Here is a 21854-nt window from a genome sequence, read left to right as displayed (position 1 = left end):
TTTAATTGACAACTAAACTTGCTAAGGGTGGACAACAAAAAAAAACACTCTTTAGAAAGTAGCACATATAATTTCACCTGATTTTCAATAATTGTTATTTATTAGGCATAGAATGTGTAAAAGCTTTACTTTGAAATATTATACAAAAACAATTCAGTTTTTTACATTCAAACGACAACAATGGACAGTTCATCACATAATGCAAATAATACAAGCAAAAAACTTATGATGAAACATATACCAAGCTTTTTTGTTTTCATCAAGATTTCATTATATTTCTATAAATGGATTTGATATGATCAAGAGCTGGCCATGGATTTCTTATAGAGGTTCGAAGAACTTCTTGAGTGACTCCTTGACAATAGAATATACCACCTGCAACTTTTATACTAAATAAGTTTTTGTGTCCTCTTTTTTCTCTTAAATCACTGATAAATTTGCACGATTGACTATCTTTGCTAATGTACAAGTTCGTTATTCCATTCACATTAACTCCAGTTTCTTTATGTAATTTGTTGTAAACGAAGTCATCAATGATATTCTTCACTTCTAACATTTTTAATGTTCTGTTGGCTGGATTTAGTTCAACAATCAATGCATGTTGAAGACCTAAATAATGCAGATGAAATAACTCTGAATCACCACTTTCAACAGCCCTATTTTTAGCATTATAGACAAGGGATTGAGCAATTGCCACCAAAGCTGATTGAGAAGAGGCTTGCTTTACATCAAACTGATTGTGTATTAGATCAAAATAATTAGTAGATTTATAAGATCCAAGCTCAAGACAGACAAGTTTGGAACAAGCATTGGCAATATTTGCAACGAAAGGAAGAGATACATCACTGAGAGCCAACGAATCGATTGTAAGACGCTGGAGGGTTTTGCAACAACTTGACTTGTTTATTATAACATTTGATAGTATTTCAAATCCCTCATCTCCAAATGAATTCATTCCAATAAACAAGGAATGTAGTTGAGATAAATACATCAACATTGGTTCAAACCATTCTGTTGAACTGATGGCATTAATTGAAAGATAGAGATGTTGAAGATTACAAACTAAAGATGGACTTTGCTGGCCTACTTCACTGAGACCTCTAACAAACTCTCGTATTCCATCATTACATAAGCCACAATTAAAGAGATCAAGAAGTAATATACTTGGTGTTCTCATCAACATTTTACCAAGGTAGTATGAACCAGTTTTAACAGGATTCATCTTTAACCAAATATATTTTGCATCAGTTTTCTGTAGAGCTTCTGCAACATATCTAATGAGAAGATGATCCAGTGAATTTCCAGCCAAATACCATGTAACAATGTCAGGTCGAAGTTGTATTAAGCGCGATAACTCAATAACTCTCTTCTTGCCTTCACCAACATGGTCTCCATCCTCACCAATCCTATTATTTCCAATCAAAAAATGCTTAACAAAAGGTTTTTGAGTGATAGACACATCATCCAAGTGTTGACTCACTTTACAGATGGACGTCTGTCCCCTTAAGTCTGCAACAACTGCATCAGATGTTTCATAAAAAGCATTTGTGAAACCTTGTTTACAAAAATCAAGTTGACCATCGCTGTTCATTGTACCATATTTGAAATGAACATCTTGAGATAATTGTTCTCCATCTTTCACAACTGCATCAGATGTTTCATAAAAAGCATTTGTGAAACCTTGTTTACACAAATCAAGTCGACCATCGCTGTTCATTGTACCATATTTGAAATGAACATCTTGAGATAATTGTTCTCCATCTTTCACAACTGCATCAGATGTTTCATAAAAAGCATTTGTAATACCCTGTTTACACAAATCAAGTCGACCATTGCTGTTCAATGTACCATTCTCACAAGTCTTGTTGGATAAATTATGATGTTTGAGAAAGTTGATTATATCTTTGAAATCTTCTGCAGATGGGTATTTAGAAATTGGCAAAGCTTCTGGTTGTTCTATGGCTTTTGTAGGATTAGATGCTTTCTTTAATTTATGTTTATGTTCAGCCTGGGCATTTGCAACAGCATTACGCATTTTTGTCATCAAATGTTCAAGAGAGCAGCTCCATTTTGCTTGCAAACGACTCATTAAATCTTCATTACTGTAAATAGTACAGTTCTCATCTTCGTAATCTACTGTTGTAATTTTATTGTCTAATTTGCTTTTTTCTTTTTCCTTCTCTTTAATTTTTGCCCTCTTTCTTTCTAGCTTGCAACGGAGTTCTTCTATTTGTTCATGCACATTACCACCAAATACTAAACCTGCAATCAATCCCTGAACCTTGCCATAAGGACGATAAGGTTTAGGAATTGTAATACAAAGATTGGAAGGAAGATTCCCAGCTTGAAAAGCATTAATATCTTTTTTCAATGCAGGTAAAATTTCATTGATTATTTTTTCCACATCGCAATTCTTAACCCAATCTGCAACCATAACTGTTTACATTTATGTCAAAAGTATCATCACAATTCACCATGAATGATTAAATCATATGAGAACATTTAAAACAGGAAAATATCAAAATATGGTTTAACAACGCACTTGAAACTTCACTTTGATGACCAACCGCACCAATATAATGTTCAACCGCAATATGGATGACGTTGCGTCACGTTACGTCATTTGTATTTTGCATCGTTATGTCTTCTGCACATCACATTTATGTAAATACTTCCCCCCTCACAAGCAGTCATTCCAGTGGACACAGGACAAGTGCATTCCATTCAGTGTACACACCCCTCAAAGCTGATATGGATCGTCATGTCATGCAGTCATGTCCAAATTTTACGTATGTCAACAAAACAACAAATAATTGCTGGAGATTATCCATAAATGTCGTTCATTATCTATGTAGGATTATTTAGTTCGCAAGCGTACAAGTGTGGGCCTTAAAACATTGTAATTTCTTCAAAATCTTCCTTTTGACAAAGGAGTTGTAAAACTGCGTTCTCTTGTGGCAAAACGGCAAACTTACTCACGATTCATTTTTTTGTCGATGATAGAGGAAATCATCAACTAGGTATTAAATAATAGTTTCAATTTACAAAATAATATTTATAAGTGTTTTCAATAGCAAACGATAAATTGTGATTTCTGTCATCTCTGTGATCAAATTACTTAAGCGGAAAAGGAGAGTTAATAATTTAAATATGCCCCTGTCCTGATTGGTTACATTTTAATTGTTGAGGAACAATGAATGTTCAATATCCTTAGTGACAATATATAACCAACTTATTGCATTGTCCTTTTGAAATTTGGAATCAAATGTGCTCGCAATGTCATCTTAAAATCAATCACGAAAGACTATGATGTAATATGGTTGTTGTGAAAGTGAACTCGAGAGCAATTCGTAAAGCGTTGTATTGGTAAGTTTCTATTTGTTGTCCATAATGGTGCCTCTCTGCGTATTTCATAAACCTAAAAATACCTGGGAATATGGGAAATGTATATTTGTCATGCTTAGTTAAATGAACAGTATTATGTGTACAGCAGAAGCACAATTTATAAAATCTGTGAAAGAAGTCTTTAACGTTTTACTTGAGGAGTTGAGATTGTGGTTTTGGTGCACTCTATAATAGTTTCCTTTAAACGTGGCAAAAGAAATTAATCGTTTGAAGAGGTTCATTTCTTAACTTTGAGACACCAATTGCCTCGAGAAGTGTAAAAAAAAATCTCCATGCTTTGTATTTACAATAATAACGGCGCGTTTAGTACGCTGTTTTTAGTGTCTCGTGTGAAATATATTAGCGAAACGAAAACTAAACATTCACGCCTGTACATATGTAGAAATTGCTGTTGCTTTGTTAAAAGATTGAAATATTATTTTGAGATAGCTTTTCAATTTCATGTCATATTACTGTCGATTTATGGCGTCTTTTTTATGTTTGTAACTTTATATGTAAAGAAATGAATTTTTTGGCCAACATATCAAAATTATAAAATTGATTTTATCTATATTTGCTATTTAGATAAAAAGGAATTATATCAGAAATATTTTAGACTGCAAGTATAATCTTGCTTTCGCTCTTTATATAACATGTCCAAATTCATTGAAAATTCTGTTCGTGTGTTCGTGTGTTTGTTTCTAATGACAAATGGAATGAAAATATCAGTATTCTTAAGAAAACAGAACCGATAAATTATTGCATGACTCTTGTTTTTAACGGTGTGTTTGCAGCATTAAACTAAAAAGTTTAAATAAAACATTTACTGGCTGCTGTGAAGAGTGCGACAGAACAATGATTAGCTTTTTACATAACAAACATCTGAAGATTTTATAATGTATTTTACCGTAGTTTTAGGTAAATATTCAATTTCACCAGGAAATCCCTCTTACTAATCTTTTGTATTTTTATAGTATTAAGTTACGTGTCATATCTCCAATGACCTTAGTGATTCAAACTCTTCTTCATATGCACACAATTTACTTATGTAGACTTTGTTTGTTCCTATGTTTTGTTTTTGTTGAATTTTGTTCTTTCTTCTCTTTCTTACTTTTATGGTGTATCCATAGAGGTTATGTTCATGTTATTGCAAAGGTTAACCATTTATAACTTTTGTTTCTTTCATGTATTTTAATTGTGTGTAATGTTTATTTTTTTATTCGCTCAATATCAAATTTCAAAAAACTAAGAGGATTATGTAAATTTATGAAGAGTTAAAGTATTTATTCTGGTCACTGTTATTGTCAAGAAATAACTGAAACTAACATCTTGTTGTGTGGTCAAGTATATTTTTATTAACATTTTCATTAACATTTTCATTGTGGAATTAAAACATAGTGGACTTTCTTATGTTCAAAAATATTGAACAATTAGTTTTTTAATCATGTTTGATGATAAAGATAAACAGTATGTATTTTAAAAAATTATCTTTAGTACTTGACTGAGAATGCTTTTTTGATGTTTTTATTGACATCTCATTTAAGATATCTTTACTTGGAAATTGAAAAACATTTTTGTTAAAAGCTTATTATGTGTTAAAAAGAAACAGTTGAATGACTTCATTCTAGTGTGACTGAATATTTATAAATGATGGAGTTTTTGGGGGTTAGATTCATTGATTCATGTTGTTCTTTGTTTTGATTAGTTTCTCATGAAATTAATTGTGATTATACCCCCCACAATTATAAATCTTCCACTACCAGTGCTTTATTTTTGTACTAACCAACAGTTTCATGATTACTCCAGAAATACTTCTAAGGGCCTGTGAATTGAGTGTTCTACTTTGTTCTTATATTGTATTCAAGCATTTGTCGTTTATATCCAAAGATATGAAACTCCAAGTAGCAGCATTTTAAGACTTGTGATTTAATTTTATTATAAATATATGCTCTACACTTGTATTGAGCATTTTATTTACTTCAAACAATATCATATTTGTATATAATTTCTTCTTTCATAAATTGTTAACTGTGAATAAAAAGAGTGCTCAGTACAATCCTTGAGATTACTCGACATCTAACAATGTATTTATGTTCTGGGATTGGTGGTTTATACAAACCATGGGTTTTAGTGCTAATGCTGTGACAAATATTTGTGTGTTCTGAGTACTAGATAATTAATTTTGTTGGTTTTAGATGATGATGCAATGGTTGTGACATCATGACAGTCTTATTAAGTATATTATACACATTACGCATACATAAATGAAGCTGTTGTAAAAACTGTTATGCTTGTTTATTGAAGCAGATTGAACATATTTAAAAACATGTATTTGTTTTTTAGATAATTATGACTATGGTACTTGTGCAGAGGATGTTGCTTTATATTGTGTTGATGTTAAGTTGGACAGTCTTACTTTATACAGCAAAAGGTACTAAACTATTTAATGTTCATTTATGATAAATTCTTCTGTTTGATATATTGTGATAAAAAAATTCAGGAAAAATTTCACTGAATATCAGTTGACGTGTTTAACATCTATTCTTTTTATAGGTGTCATCCTTGTTATATTTTCAAAATCATGCGCCTGTGATTTTAAGATTGATATTAAAGATTGTTAAAATACAAGTAATGATAATATATGATAATTGTGGTATATGTTTATAGGTCCTGTTTTTACTCGCCAACCTTCACATACATTTGTTATTAAAAATGGTATGGCAGAACTGATGTGTGAAGCCACTGGGATAGAACCACTCAAGTATAAATGGTACCATAATGGTAAACGTGTTGAGAGTTTTGCCAGAAAACGTATTTTACGTAATGGTCATTTGTACATTAAACGGGTGATACATAGAAAGCGGAAAGGATATTCAGATACTGGAAGATATTATTGTACTGTGACGGATAATAATGGTCAAATATCAAAAGTAGAATTGTGAATCTTACCATAGGATGTAAGTATGAACAAACTTTGCAAAGAAGACAGTCTCTTCATTTACATTACTTATTGTCTATTTTAGCAATGTAAACAATTAAGACAAGTCAGAAACTGAAATATTCTCATTTTTTGTACATTTCCCTATCATAGATATTCGTAAAGATTTTAGAGAAGAACCACAAAGTCAGGTTGTGGCTCTTGGCGGACGGCTGGTTTTATCATGTCGTTCACCTCGCTCAAAACCTAAACCAAAAATTGGTTGGTTAAAAAATAATCAAGAATTATTTAATGTTAATGGACGTGTTTCATTCAAAAATAACAAACAAATTCTTACTATAAAAAATGTGAAAAAGGAAGATGAGGGAAATTATCAATGTGAAGCAGTTAATGTTGCTGGTAGACGACTCAGTAAAATTGCTGTTGTCAGGACAACAGGTTTGTTTTTTTTTCAGCAACGTATTTGAAAATCTGTTACCATACTGGATTGATGTTACTTTTTTTTAGTTCCTCCTACAATTTTGTCAATATCTAAAGAAAAGACTATTAACATTCGATTACAAAGTCAAACTACGTTAACATGTGTTGCAAGTGGTATACCAAAACCAAAAATTATTTGGAAAAAACTTGGAAACAGCACAATATTGCCTAGTTTTAACGGCACTTTAAAATTGACCAAATTAAAATCAAATGATGCTGGAAGTTATCAATGCATTGCCTTTAATAAAGTAAGAAATGTATCAGCAAATGTTCAACTTATTTTACAATGTAAGTATGTAATTTTATTCCATTAGTTTCTGTTTTTTCTTTTAATAATATTGAAAAATACTTTATTTTATATTTCATAGATGTTCCTGAATTTAAATTCATATCATCCAATGTTAATGCTGTTGAAGGTTCAAACTTTACATTAAAATGTTTGGCAAGATCTGAACCTTACCCCACTGTTCTTTGGTATAAGGGTAAAACTGAATTTGTTCCAGATATTATTTATGATAACAAACAAGCAAAACTAGTCAATGGATCAATACAACTTAGTTTCAAACCGTTGAGTCTTTCTGATGCTGGAAATTACTCTTGTAGAGCAAGTAACAAAATAGGCAGTAACTCACGTTTGGTCAGTGTTTATGTGCACAGGAAGAGCGAATTTCCAGCATTTATTAAGACTCCAAACCGTCATGTTATTGCTGATATCAATGAAGATGTAAACATTGTTTGTGATGTGCGTGGAAATCCTAAACCAGCTGTTAAATGGGAGAAAGATGGAAAATATGATTTTATCAATGATGCTGATGTGATGTTGAGAGAGGAAATGTTAAGTAAAATATATCGCCATATTCTTACCATCACGAAAGTCAGGAAAAGAAATGGTGGAATTTTTCGTTGTGTGGCTAGTAATACAATCTCAACTGTGTCCAAATATATGACACTTCAAGTAACACGTAAGTTTTGTTTCGTAAACCTTTGAAAATACTTACCATCATCTCTATAGTTTATTTTCTAATTTTATTAACAGTTTGTTGTAGTACTTGTTCTCGTTACTTATAGCTAAGTACGTAACTTGTGGTGCTATTGTTAGTAATGATGGTAATAATGGTAGTAATGATGGTAATATTGTTAGTAATGATGGTAATAATTGTAGTAATGATGGTAAAATGGTAGTAATGATGGTAATAATAGTAGTAATGATGGTAAAAATGGTAGTAATGATGGTAAAAATAGTAGTAATGATGGTAAAAATGGTAGTAATGATGGTAGAAATGGTAGTAATGATGGTCACGATTGTATTTTTTATAATGTTGGTAACTATATTATACGTATGGTTATAAATTTTTCTCAATTTTTAGGAAAATTACATTTACGTGAATCTGTGAAAATTGGTTCACCTAGAAAACCAAACAATGTGACAGTTGTTGAATTTAATGATAATTCAGCACGTATAACATGGAAAGAAAGCAAAGATCCAGTGATGGTTTATGCTGTCGGCTATGTTAATATTGATATAAAAAACGACGAAGTTATAGTTGCAGATAACATTTCACCAAATACTCAGGAGTATGTTGTGACAAATTTATTACCAAAGACACGATATATGTTTTTTGTTCGAGGATTTAATGGAAAAGGTTATGGAGAGCCGAGTTTACTTTCGTATGAGATAAAGACTTTATCATCGTTACCAACCAGTATGTACATCCTTAATTTAGTTTTTTAAATTCTTTATCCTTTCTGGATGTAATTTTCTTGATGTCAAAATTATAGATCCAATAGAAGAAATTCCTGAAGAAATTCCACTTCCCATCTTAAAAATCAACGTTACCTCGGGCATTGCTGGACAACTTTATGTGAGATGGGCTCCAATAAAAGAAAATGTTAAAATTGATGGATTTTATATTTATTGGCAAGCTGAAAGTCTGCCTTTTCAAAATGAAACTCTCCAAAATGTTCGTTCTAGTGGATACATGATTTCAGATTTGCAAAATTCAACTAAATATAGCGTGTATGTTAAAGTATTTAATAAAGCAGGTGAAGGTCCAGTTAGTGAAACTATTGAACAATGGACATCATCTGAACCAGTGACATTACAAATGGGAATAATGCAAAATGATACTGATAGTATAAAGGTGACATGGAAACGACTTTGGAAGAAAATGAGTGGAAATGATACACTGAAAACATACATCGTAAGTATTCTCAATTGAAATGATTACATGGAACAATGTGGTATTGAATATTTATGAACTATTTGCATGCTATTTTTGACACCAATGTTCATTTCTATACATTGCTCATACATACTAATGTTCATTTCTGTCCATTGGTCATACATACTTATGTTCATTTCTGTCCATTTTTCATACACACTAATGTTCATTTCTATCTTAAGATCTTCTATTCTTCGACAAGTGACAAAGGAAACGATCGTCATAAAAGAAACGTTGTTGGAGTAATCACGATCCCGGCTTTTCCAGAACATTATTATCACGTAATTGGTGATCTTCATCCTGGAGAAAATATAACGTGTTTATGAGAGTGACCACAAGACTTGGTCGTACATACTTTTCTCATGCAAAGAGTGTTTTGTTACAGAGCCCAGTTGCTCTCAGTGAGAAATCAACATGGCAACAAATAAAAGAATTTGTTATTCGACCTTGGTTTTTGGGTATTGCTGGTGGTTGTATTCTCTTGGTTTTTGTTCTTATTATGCTATGCTGTTTGTGTAAACGTTCGTCAAACAAAAAAGATGTTTCTTGCCATGAATTACAAAATATGAATCATCCAAATTCAGTCCGAAAACCGGAAAGGTATGCTTTGTAACTTTAAAATGTATAGTTTCAATGAAGTGTATTTTTACAATAGCGATATCCAGCCTTACTGGGATCTCGATAATACATCACCTACATCATAATATGATCATTTTTCTTTCCCAGTGAAGCATTGTAATAAAGTTAAACATCCACAATGTAAAGTCCCGCCTCGAAGAATTCCCGGCGTTTATACTGCCATTCGAATCTGTAAATGTGTTATCGGACGGGAATTCAGTATAATTTGGTTTATCTACTATATAAAAAAAACAGCATTCTTATTGTATCACATAACAGTATTACTCACTATACTTTCATTGCAAGTTATTTGGCCCGCTCAAAAGACTGCATAAAACACGGGAATGAATGCTATGAGTTTCTTTAACTCTGCATCACCGCGTTTTTACAGCCTCCCCGATAGTATGCAGGCAGTTGGTTAACGAAGAACGTGGCTCTGCTGCAATTTGAATGTATTTGTTTTAGTGAGAGAAGAGACAATGAAAGTGATGTAATGTCTGAAAGTTGTCACCTTCGTACAGAAAGTTTTTCAGAATGTGTTGATGATAATGCGACATCTACTTGTGTCGTATATAATTTTAACAGTAAGTTCATTTTATTTTTTCAAGAATTGTTCTCCTTCCCATTTGATGAAAAATTGTTATTTCACCAGGTTGCGACATCAGTGTGATATAATGTTTATTTTGAATCTTGGTTCATTAAAAAAACCCCAACTATCTCACGTTCTGTTTACTAAATCTTTGCCTTATCATTTGTTGTTTAAAATTTTTATAGCATATTTAAGTGGGTATTTGCTACTGGGTCTATTCTCTTTGTGAAATGAAAATACAAGACTTGTAGTTAGCATTTGTTGAAGATATTTTGTCATTTCCTTGTGTTAACGTGTTTTATTTTGTTGGTAGATGGCTCTCCCAAATCCACTCGTCATAATTTGGATTTCTCGGGCATTTCTGTAGCACCAAACAAATACGAAAGAATGTATTGTTCACAAGACAGCAGGGAAAATGAGAGCGGTAAGGGACTGGTGATAAGATAATCAGGGCAGTGAGAGACTGGTGATTAGAAAACGAAAGCAGTGAGAGACTGGTGATTAGAAAACGAAAGCGTTGAGAGACTGGTGATTTAAGATTGGGAGTGGTGAGAGACTGGTGATCAGAGAACGAAAGCGTTGAGAGACTGGTGATTAGAGAACGAAAGCGTTGAGAGACTGGTGATTTAAGAATGGGTGTGGTGAGAGACTGGTGATTAGAGAACGAAAGCGTTGAGAGACTGGTGATTAGAGAACGAAAGCGTTGAGAGACTGGTGATTAGAGAACAAAGCGTTGAGAGACTGGTGATTTAGAATGGGAGTGGTGAGAGACTGGTGATTAGATAACGAAAGCAGTGAGAGACTGGTGATTAGAGAACGAAAGCGTTGAGAGACTGGTGATTTAAGAATGGGAGTGGTGAGAGACTGGTGGTTAGAAAACGAAAGCAGTGAGAGACTGGTGATTAGAGAACGAAAGCGTTGAGAGACTGGTGATTTAAGAATGGGAGTGGGGAGAGACTGGTGATTAGAGGACGAAAGCGTTGAGAGACTGGTGATTAGAGAACGAAAGCGTTGAGAGACTGGTGATTAGAAGATAGGAGTACAGATTTTTAACAAGTTTCGAAGAAAAAAAACAACACAGAAACGATAATAATAAATACTTTTATAGTTGACTTCAGTAATCGTTCGATCCCTAAGTATTCCAAGAATGATAATCCAACTGTTCAAAGGAATGAAAGATCACGAAATCCGTACTCGCCAGCTCCTAGACCGTCATGTTTGAATATTGACGCAATTCGTGAACGTGATAATGTTCAGTCAGAAAGAAAACGTGGAAAATCTCCAACAAACAATTTATCTTATCCCAGTGATGCACCACCTGATTATGAAACTGCTATCGCTGAAAATGACTTAGATCGAGATGCAATTAAAGAAACGCAGAACACGCATGATAGGTTTGTGGCATATAAACAAGATCGCTTTTGTGACAAACGTCAATCTTCATGTAGCCCAGGAAGCGAAGTTTCAAATGCTTGTAGCTCTATTGCTGGGCGAAGGAAAGGACTTAAACCTCCTCCAAAGTTAACGATAGCAAGTGTAAACTGGGCAGATATGTTACCTCCTCCTCCTTCACATCCTCCACCTTCTAGTGTAGCTACACGATCTCCTCCTCCCTCACCAACAGGCACTTCCATGTGTAGTGAAACAACATATGGTCGTTCCCATGCTTCCTCGTTTCGTCCTCGTCGTTCTGGCTCAGTGTTATCTGGAGATGTAACTTCGGATGTCGAGAAAGCTGAATCAGTAAGAAGTGGAAAATCGAAAGGAAAATCAGAAAATAAGTTACCATTTGACTTAGCTGGAATAACTAGTGATATAATTATGCAATGGGCTGATTCGGTGACAAATACAAGTGGATCAGGAGAAGATTCACCTTGTTCAAGTCCAGACAGAAAAAGTGGTATAAGTAGCGATGGTTCATTTCTTACTGATACTGATTTTGCCAACGCTGTAAAAGCTGCTGCAGAATGTGGTGGATTTAATATTGATATCGATCTTAATATGTATAAAGCTGTCGATCCTATAAGTTTTCAACCATTTGCTGGAAGTTTATCTACGTACAATCCTGAAAGCAACAACAGGTGTGTATATTAAAATCTTCATACATGAGTAACTTATATGTAAAAATTTTTACATTACAACATTTATTTCGCTTGTGTAAACGAGAGAAATTTGACAGTTTTTATATGAAAAATACATTTGATAAAAAACTGAAGTGTCAACTATTTTGTGGCACATAAAAATTGTTACGTACAAAAATTGGTCGTCTATACAGGTCTTTCTCGAAAGTAAGAAAATAGTCGAGCACCTGCGCAAGTAAGGAAATACTGGGGCATTTCTGCGCAAGTAAGGAAATACTTCAGGCATTTCTGCGGAAGTAAGGAAATACTCGGGCATTTCTGCGGAAGTAAGGAAATACTTCGGGTATTTCTGCGCAAGTAAGGAAATACTTTGGGCATTTCTGCGCAAGTAAGGAAATACTTCTGCATTTCTGCGGAAGCAAGGAAATACTTCGGCATTTCTGCGGAAGCAAGGAAATACTTCGGGCATTTCTGCGCAAGTAAAAAAATACTTCGGCATTTCTGCGCAAGTAAGGAAATATGTTTGTAAATGTCGATCGTCCAGGTTGGTATAGTCCTGAGAAAGACTGTTTTTGTTGTTGTTGACTGACGTTTCGACAACCTTAGCGGTAGTCAAAACATTTGACTCTGAAGATGACTACCGCTAAGGTTGTCGAAACGTCAGTCAACAACAACAAAAACAGTCCTTCTCAGGACTATACCAACCTGGACGATCTACATTTACAAACATGTAACGATACTCCCGGGCTCAAACCATTTACTTTAGTAAGGATATAGTCGGGCATTTCTGCGGAAGTAAGGAAATACTTCGGCATTTCTGCAAAAGTAAGGAAATACTTCGGCATTTCTGCGGAAGTATAGAAATACTTCGGGCATTTCTGTGCAAGTAAGGAAATACTTCGGGCATCTGAATTTTATTTGAACGAATGTTATTTTTCTCTCACGATGACATTTAAACTTTAGTAAAGAAATTTCCCGTTAATAAATCTGACAAGTCTAAGAAGTCGTCAAAGTCGCGTCATTTTTTAACTACAATTGATGAATACGTTAGACTCTGACAAACCCTTTCGTTAAAAGTAATTAATTTTAACATAATATCATAACAATAAAATTATTATATTTAAGTATGAGGCTTTCTGGTAAGAAACCTCACAAAGATGGGGATTTAATGCGGGATTCGTCGCGTGGACGTCGCTCGAGAAATGAGACACGTGATCATAAGCTCCCTCTGTTACAGAGAAGCCATCGAATAGGTGTGAAATGAATGTTGCTGTAAAACAACGCAATGTTAGGGATATGTAAGTAATTCTCTTTGCCGTTCTTTCATTTCATTGATTTTATGTATTGAGTTTGATTATTTTTCTGGAAGTACATACATCATAAAACTGCATGTTTAATGGCATTCTTCATGTTAGCATAGTTACTGCCTTAGAAAAACTTGATGTAACGTTTGTAAAGATAGTTATCGCCAGGTGAAAGCTTACAGGTTCTCACCTGCAGGTCAAATTACGGGAATACATGTTATGTACCTGCATTGACACGCACTTCCGCTCTGGGGAAGTCGGAACCCGTGAAGAAAAAGTATGCTGTTGTGAAAACATTACCTCAAGTTGATCCTGACTATCCCCCATGTAACTATCCAAGTAATAGTCTTAGCTCAAGCACAAGTAATGCAAGTACGGTTCGTAGCAGTTCATGTCCTGCCGTGGTACTATCAGATGAAGATAATGAAGATATTGTAAGTAGATTCTAATTAATAAAAAAAATCGTTTAATTGTGCCATCAAAATATGAGATCGGAAGTAGGCATTTGTTTTTGAGTAAGAAACATTTCGTAAAAGCTGGCGTCTCATCATCTCTATATAACTTGGGTGAAAGGTTGTTTATGTATTCATGTTAAATTTCTGCACAAAACAAACACTTTCATTATTAACAAATTCAAATCTTTCTATGCTTTTCCAGTTCTATCGTGTAGAAAAAAATGAAGTAGCTAATTTGTTTATATAGCAAAAAATCACCTAACTCATGTGAAAAAATTTTTCGTAAGTGTCACGCATATCCTGTCTTATTCCTTTTTTTTTTATTTACGCTTTCAGATATAATCTTTCATTCTTTATGTCATTGGTGATAGGGAAATGCAGAGATTAGCTCACTTAGACGAATGTTTATTGTAGAAAAACTTTTTCATAGTTTTTTTTATCGTTGACAAGCTAGAATATAGCGTATTTTATTGAAGTATAGATTTATGTGTATATTATTTCTGAAATAGTTAAATAAAGTTCTTTTACTTTGTCGTCTTCTCTATGTTTTCCAAAAAAAATTTCCTCAATAAACTACATATAATATTTTAGTTTCAAAAATCAATTTAAATGACAACTTCACTACAGGAAAATCATAGGCGGTGCAGAAATCTATTTAATTTTGTATTCTATCGATTTATGTAAATAGATTTGAACAGCTTTGTGGGCTGGCTATGAGAAAACAGTACGAAAATAGACGTTTAAAATGATCTGACAAAATCTTTGAAATAAATTCGACATATTATATATTCTATCACTACATTATTTTGTGATCAGCTTCCAATTCGACTTTCACAACAATGGAAAATTTAAACATACTTATTCAATACACTCTTTTCTAACACAAATCCATCGGCCTTTATTCTGTGATTTAATTCCTTCTTTCGATGCGGCAATAAACGTGTTTGGTTTCTGCCGTGACTCACATTTTGATACTTTGGTTGTTGTGTGCTGTTTTTTTTGTAGTCTACAGTTCTAAAGCAGGCTTAAACGTGCATCATTTTTACTGTTGTACATTTCCCTTTTTTTCAATACGTATTTTAAGATTGAAAAGTTTAACATACCTTTTCTAAATCAATTGCTTTGAGTTTATGGTGAACTTTTAAAACTGCATGGTAAGCTTGTGTTGTGTCATCTGTTATATATATTGCTGAAGGTGTGAACATTTGGCTTTTTCAAAAATGTCATCTATATTGAACAGCTTTGTTTTCGTCTTCCTGTCAGTAAATAAAAACTTTCAAATTTTCAAGTGCTCTTTGATCTACGTTTGATTTCTTTGTATAAAACCCAACAATGTAGAATGCTGGAAGACGCATTCCCTACCAAAATACATTATATATTCAGGTTGATGGCAACTCATTTGTTTCGTGCATTGTCTTATGTAATAACTAGCCGACAACAAATATATCATTCTTCAATTAACGAAGAAATTGTAAATAACATGAGAGTGATTGAGCAATTGTTATATCCACACCTTACATCTTTAAATGATTATTTCTGCAACCGTCTATTGGGAAATGAGTTTTGTACATGTGGTGCTGATATTAAATAACTCAGTTTTCATTAGTTTTAGTCTCGGGTCAACAACATTACAATTCGTGTATTTTTGCAAAATTGTAAGCCATTGGCTCTTGTCGTGCAAGTAAAACTAATGCACTTTACACTCACACAGGCAGCACTAACTACCATTTAGATATTCTAGTTGTATTATATATACAGTAATCTGTAACCTTAGTTGAAGGCTTTGGTGTTCTTTGTGGTGATCCAAGATTGGTAAGAACACAAAATGGCTGCTCGTTTTAAACATGTTTTATACTCAATATACTATGGCAACTGATGACAACAGCGCTTTTGAGCCTGTTGAGTAGAAATTTTCTGACTATTTCAGAGGGAGAACTCTACTAACAGAAATGTAATCAAATGTAAAAGAATGCTATATCCGATTTTTAATGGAGGTCGGATGTTTGATATGTCAAGAGATATATATTTTAGAATTCTTCCCTCCTTTTAATAAAGAATGACATTTATTATTTCTATTTCACAAATTAATACAACGCATGTATTTTTATAAATACAGCTCTTATGTTACTCATTAGAGCACTGAAGGTGTACTCAAGCTTTGGTCTACCGCTGTTATTATGTTGACGTCATGTAACACGTGCAGCTGTTCAATCCCCTTCAGGGACGTCATTTGGGCATTTTTTTAAATTATTTTGTCTTCCGGTGACAACTCGTCATATTTTTAAAATTTTTGTTGTAGATTGAACGTGTCTTGCAAACTAACTTTCTATCCTTGAGTTCTATCTGTAAATATCGTCGATTGAGCGATGTAATTTTATTCTAAATTTCTTCCGTGTTTTAGCGGAAATTACCTGAGTACTAGGGGGACCCCTGCTGGGAACCATTGAAGCAACGACTTGCGTTGTTGCAAAAGCGTCGTGTCTTCACTTTGTTTCAAATCTGAAGTCTTTTTGGCATACGATTATGGAAAAACTATGCTGAATGGTATGTTCTTTTTCATTTCATGTTGAAAATTGTGTGGTTGGTCTGCATTTTGACCGTATTTTAGAGGTCTTTATTCGTCCATCATATCTTCGTTCGGGCTCACCATAGTACATCGCTGCAGATGTCAACAATGTTCGATATTTACTGAGTAAATAATGTTAATATGCTTGATTTTTCTTTTGCGCTTTTGATTAAAACGTGGAGGGCTTTATTGTGTATCAATGATTTTGTCTATGCTGTAAATATTGACAAACTCTTCTTCGCAAGATTTGTTCTTTTAATGCTGCAATCAATCCAAGATACCCGTGGAAGCTTTATGTGATTTATTTAATTTTTACTCAAATAACTAGAATTGCGTTGAATGTGTTGCTTTTCGTTGTATATTTCTATTCTCTATCTTAGTGATATTGTAGTTTGTCATTAATCAGCCATTGTTCCACCATTATCTGGGATTTCGCTATTATGATTTGCATTTTTTGAGCACATCAGCGAAGATTTATGTAAATATTCATTGCTGTGGTCGAAATATTGAACGGTTGTTGATTCCCGCTTTTTCAATTTTAAATATCTATCTAAAGCTTGTTAGGAAATTGATATACTCAAATTTCTAGTGAAAGATGTTGAAGCAGACGAACTTTTTTTTGATCTTACAGACAAGATGAGTAAATGTTATGTTAAATATTGCAAAGCGCAAAGCTCTTTGAAACAGCCAATTATATGTATGACGATTTTTCATAATTTACTTTGCCTTATTTACTTAACTTTATTACAAATTTGCACTTTGAAAATATTATATCCTGGAAAATTGATTTTAACAATATTTGTCTTTTGCATTGAGCTTGTCATCAAAATGAATCGTAGGCAGCTGTAAATAGACATGAACATGCACATATCATAAAACAGCTGTACATAATACACAATAGACATGTACTGCTTCAATGATCATTGTTATTTTTGCAAAACAAAACAAATGAACTTCTTCATAAACTTTTCTCATGTTTAATCCAATCTTTTTAACGATTGGTTGATTATTGCACACGTTGTTTTGTCAAACAAAGTCTTGCTGTGTTACGATTCAGAGACTATTTCTCATGCAATTAATTTAAACCATGCGTCATCGTTTAATTCAAAGGTATAAAAATTCAGGACAAAATAGTTCTGTCTGCAATCAATCACAAACAGGCGTTGCTTTATATTTGTTCTTTGTTCATACTCATATCAAACAAGGTAAAAGTAAATGTTCATATTTCATAAGACGATGGTATTCTGTAAAACACAAGACTTCCCATTTACTGGTGTAATGTTTCATTTGATGCTGTGATCTTCATTATTTTCTATTTATTAATCAACTGTATTATTTTAACTATGTGACATATTCTTGCTATTTACGATCCATATAAATTATATCTGTTCTTGACTTATATAATCAAGACAAATATATCCTCAAATATTTGACTTTTGAGGATCTTCACTTTTCACATAACACGGATGACATAATGATTATAGGCATAATAAAGTTTGAACGATGCAAGAACGAGAATTTGTAATTTTTTTTGAAACGGACTGTAGAAGCTTTTAACTTCATCGTGAATATCAATGAAAATATTGAGTTGATCCCCCAAAATGACGGATTCTTTCCACGATAAGATTCTTTCCACAAACTACCTACTTTTAACAAATAATCATACCAAGAAATTAAAAAAAGCTTTTCGCCGAAATTTTCATTTAAATTCTGATATGAATTTTGTACTAGGGTATTTTACTGAGATACATGTAGTTCTAGGTAATAAATGCATCTGTAAATTATTGAATATCCAGCTTTTTCAACTTATTGACTTGATTTTTTTATACAGATCCATCGCAATGTTGATTTCGCTAGTCCTTTATTAAATTCGACTTTTTTATCATAAATTTATTAACAATTATATAGTAAAATATGGAAAGAAATGGGAAATTTGAATCGTATTCAAGATCTGTTTTAACTAGTCAAGGGGAAAACAGCAATCAACACATTGTTCAAAATGATGTATTTATGGAGACATATAACCTTCAGTCATTTTCATGTGAGAACGATATTGGACCTGCTTGCGTAGTTTGTTCAGACAGAGCTTCTGGTTATCATTATGGAGTGTTTACTTGTGAAGGATGTAAAGGCTTTTTTAAAAGAACAGTACAGAAGCAACTTGCTTACAATTGTAAAGAGAATAGATCATGTGATATTAATCAATACACTCGCAACAAATGTCAAGCTTGTCGTTATGAAAAGTGTGTGGCAACTGGTATGCTTAAAGAAGGTACAATTTCTTTCTCATTACCAATTCAATATTGCAGTCTAATATATAATGACAGTATTTACTGTCATGGCGACGTCTACTGACGACAGGTAGACTCTTCAAATCAAATGACAGGTAGACGTCTTCCAATGACAGCTTGATGTCTTCCAATGGTAGCTAGAGGTCTTTTAATGGTAGCTAGAGGTCGTTTAATGACAGGTAGACGTCTTTCAATGACAGGTAGGCGTCTTCCAATGACAGGTAGACGTCTTCCAATGGTAGCTAGAGGTCTTTTAATGGTAGCTAGAGGTCTTTTAATGACAGGTAGACGTCTTTCAATGACAGGTAAGCGTCTTTCAATAATGACAGATAGACGTCTTCCAATGATAGGTAGACGTCTTCCAATGACAGGTAGACGTCTTCCACTGACAGGTAGAATTCTTTTAATGACAACTAGACGTATTCCAATAATGACAGGTAGACGTCTTCCAATGACAGGTAGACGTCTTCCAATAATGACAAGTAGACGTCTTCCAATGACAGGTAGACGTCTTCCAGTGACAGGTAGAAGTCTTTTAATGACAACTAGACGTATTCCAATAATGACAGGTAGACGTCTTCCAATGACAGGTAGACGTCTTCCAATGACTGTTAGGCATCTTCCAATAATGACAGGTATACGTCTTCCAATAATGACAGGTAGACGTTTTCCAATGACAGGTAGACGTTTTCCAGTGACAGGTAGAAGTCTTTTAATGACAACTAGACGTATTCAAAGACCGCTTGATATCTTTAGTGACAACTAGAGGTCTTTCAACAACAAGTAGAGATCTTTCAACAGTCCACGTTTTCTAATGACTTTTGGAGGTCAATTGTTGACTATGATTTTGTTTGGTCATGCATTTTGTGATGGTTAGTGATAACAGGTCAAGTTCTAATTGCAAGTAGAGCTAGAGAAATGTTTGGAAGTCTTTCATTGTAAAATTACTGTCTTCAACAATACCGGTTAGAAACATTTTAGTTTTTATTCTTTTGTGATATTTAAACAAACTACGTATTTGTGTTATCTGGATAAACAAGTTAATAACTGATAAAACTTCATGCCATTTTCTATTTTTCCTTTGTACATATCTGAATCTCAAAAACGTTTTGCATTGCTAAAGTTGAATGAATTATAAAAGCATGTTCTATCTCTTCATAAAAACACATTAATGTATTATTTATTCAATACAGCTGTGCGTGAAGATAGAATGCCTGGAGGACGACATCGTCATAAATCACAAACACAAGACAGCAAAGAAAAAAATGGCAAGAAAAGAAGACCTAGTAAAGATGTAACTTGTTCCCCTAGTCCAAGTTCATTATCTGGTGATTCATCACCATCTTTCAATGATGACGTTGACGTCATAGGAATATTGAGTAAGTATTTCATGTGCATGATGTAAATGTTTCGAGTGACTTGAATCTAATAGACTTTATTCTTAGTTGTGTATGACAATCATAGAGATGATATGAGTAAGTTGCTTATTATCTAATACAATTGGAAACGAAATGAAGAAACGAAATGAAGAAGTGCAAAAGTACAGACACCTTTTTTTAAATTAATGGTATTTTTAGATCAACTTACTGCCATACCTCCTGATGAAATTCCTGCTGCAGACTGTTCTCATATATATGAGAACGATGGCAGTTATAATTTAAATGTCTTCCTTGCTTCTGGTCTGGAAGATCTCAAGAACGCTGTACGATGGACAAAAAATGTACCAGGGTTTAATGATTTGTCTTGGAACGATAAAGTTTGTTTGATTCGTGCTTCTTGGATGGAATTAATACTGTTGAAATTGTCATATCGATCTCTTACTTTACCAAAGGGTACTACAATTTTTGGTGAAAATCTAATCATGAATCATACTGAAGTGAAGAAGATGGGATGGACCCAAAGTATGTTGGATGATCATGATGAATTTACGGATAAATTGAGAATGTTACATCCTGATCGAAAAGAGTTTGCTTGTTTATGTGCTCTTGTTCTTCTTACTTCGGGTAAGATTAAAATAACTACCATTTTATTTCGCTTGATTGTTTATCTGTTGTTGGTATCATCTGTTTTTTATTTCTGACGTTCGTATCCTTTCAATAAAACATCTTTTGTTTTTAGACTCTCCGGATGTCGTGAACAAAGCAAAAGTTGGCTTTCTTCAATCGCAAATATCGTCAGTTCTTTCGGAATACGTTAGAAGTCAATATCGTGACAAACCAAATCGTCTTGCCAAGGTGTTATTATGTTTACCAACGTTGAAATCTTACAGTGCTAAAGCATTTGAAAACTACACTGCGTTTGAAATGTTTGGTAAAATAGATATGCCGCCTCTTGTAAAGGAACTTTTCAAAGAATAACCACCACGAAAATGAAAAGATAAATAAACTTCACATTTTAATACAGTGAAGTTTATATCTTGTATGATTGTGCACACTTGATGAGACGTTACTGTGATGTCACTGTGACGTTCTGTGATGTCACGACTTAGCGAAGAAAAAATCGGACTTCATGTATCATAACGTTTAGGTATTCAACACGATAGGGGTAGAAAATCACCCTCTGATTGTTAATAAGGTTGTTCCAGTAGGTTCAGAACTTATATTACAGCGTCGTTTGGTTATTTTTCTTTTCTAACTTAATGTCACATTAACAAAAATACCTAAATGGTATTTTGTTTATAATTGGGGTAACTTCAAAGCAATCCTACAGATGATTGATTATTTGCTGATATCGTTTTTAAACTGTTGCTATTCACCCTGTTATCATTAAAAATAAATCATTTCTAGCATTGTATTGTTGCAATAAATAATTTTTTAACCAATTAAAACGATGAATTTTGAATACTTTTGTTTTAATCCATATCATTCAGTTTACGAAAGAAATATATCTACGCATGTCATTGTTCAATTGTTCTTATTTTCTGTTT

At 33.3% G+C, this 21854-nt stretch overlaps 4 protein-coding genes and 1 long non-coding RNA gene across 10 annotated transcripts; 4 read left to right on the top strand and 1 right to left on the bottom strand.

Annotated features, from left to right (window-relative positions):
- Positions 1-50: 50 nt before the first annotated feature.
- LOC124445589 lies at positions 51-21227 on the bottom strand. Of its 4 annotated transcripts, none has more exons than XM_046996327.1 (3): positions 21217-21227; positions 11892-11897; positions 51-2494 (listed from the first exon to the last, which is right to left on the bottom strand). In XM_046996327.1, the coding sequence occupies exon 3, from the start codon at positions 2432-2434 to the stop codon at positions 260-262; it is 2175 nt and encodes a 724-aa protein (XP_046852283.1). In that variant the 5' UTR covers positions 2435-2494; positions 11892-11897; positions 21217-21227; the 3' UTR covers positions 51-259. The 4 variants fall into 4 exon arrangements, with proteins under 4 accessions (XP_046852283.1, XP_046852284.1, XP_046852285.1 ...); XM_046996328.1 differs by having other exon boundaries at positions 51-2490; XM_046996329.1 differs by having other exon boundaries at positions 51-2477.
- On the top strand, positions 2719-6240 carry LOC124445595. 2 transcript variants are annotated; one of them, XR_006948200.1, is made up of 3 exons: positions 2719-3020; positions 5728-5815; positions 6052-6240. It is a non-coding gene; the product is annotated as an uncharacterized LOC124445595 (long non-coding RNA). The 2 variants fall into 2 exon arrangements; XR_006948199.1 differs by lacking the exon at positions 2719-3020 and adding an exon at positions 3200-3366.
- LOC124445788 (roundabout homolog 3-like) lies at positions 6348-9588 on the top strand. The gene is made up of 7 exons (XM_046996558.1): positions 6348-6372; positions 6476-6760; positions 6830-7090; positions 7171-7764; positions 8170-8505; positions 8582-9003; positions 9207-9588. Exons 1-7 carry the CDS (start codon positions 6348-6350, stop codon positions 9348-9350), a joined length of 2067 nt encoding a protein of 688 aa, XP_046852514.1. The 3' UTR covers positions 9351-9588.
- LOC124445593 (roundabout homolog 1-like) lies at positions 10254-14022 on the top strand. The gene is made up of 4 exons (XM_046996335.1): positions 10254-10655; positions 11340-12312; positions 13438-13610; positions 13813-14022. Exons 1-3 carry the CDS (start codon positions 10619-10621, stop codon positions 13574-13576), a joined length of 1149 nt encoding a protein of 382 aa, XP_046852291.1. The 5' UTR covers positions 10254-10618; the 3' UTR covers positions 13577-13610; positions 13813-14022.
- LOC124445590 (retinoic acid receptor RXR-alpha-B-like) lies at positions 16364-21769 on the top strand. 2 transcript variants are annotated; one of them, XM_046996331.1, is made up of 5 exons: positions 16364-16615; positions 18546-18909; positions 20122-20307; positions 20506-20931; positions 21047-21769. In XM_046996331.1, the coding sequence occupies exons 2-5, from the start codon at positions 18552-18554 to the stop codon at positions 21283-21285; spliced, it is 1209 nt and encodes a 402-aa protein (XP_046852287.1). In that variant the 5' UTR covers positions 16364-16615; positions 18546-18551; the 3' UTR covers positions 21286-21769. The 2 variants fall into 2 exon arrangements, with proteins under 2 accessions (XP_046852287.1, XP_046852288.1); XM_046996332.1 differs by lacking the exon at positions 16364-16615 and adding an exon at positions 17828-17842.
- Positions 21770-21854: the final 85 nt, after the last annotated feature.

Source organism: Xenia sp. Carnegie-2017, unplaced genomic scaffold, assembly GCF_021976095.1.
Source record: "Xenia sp. Carnegie-2017 unplaced genomic scaffold, XeniaSp_v1 HiC_scaffold_22, whole genome shotgun sequence".
Lineage (NCBI taxonomy): Eukaryota > Metazoa > Cnidaria > Anthozoa > Malacalcyonacea > Xeniidae > Xenia > Xenia sp. Carnegie-2017.
This window is presented reverse-complemented; position numbering and strand designations above follow the sequence as displayed.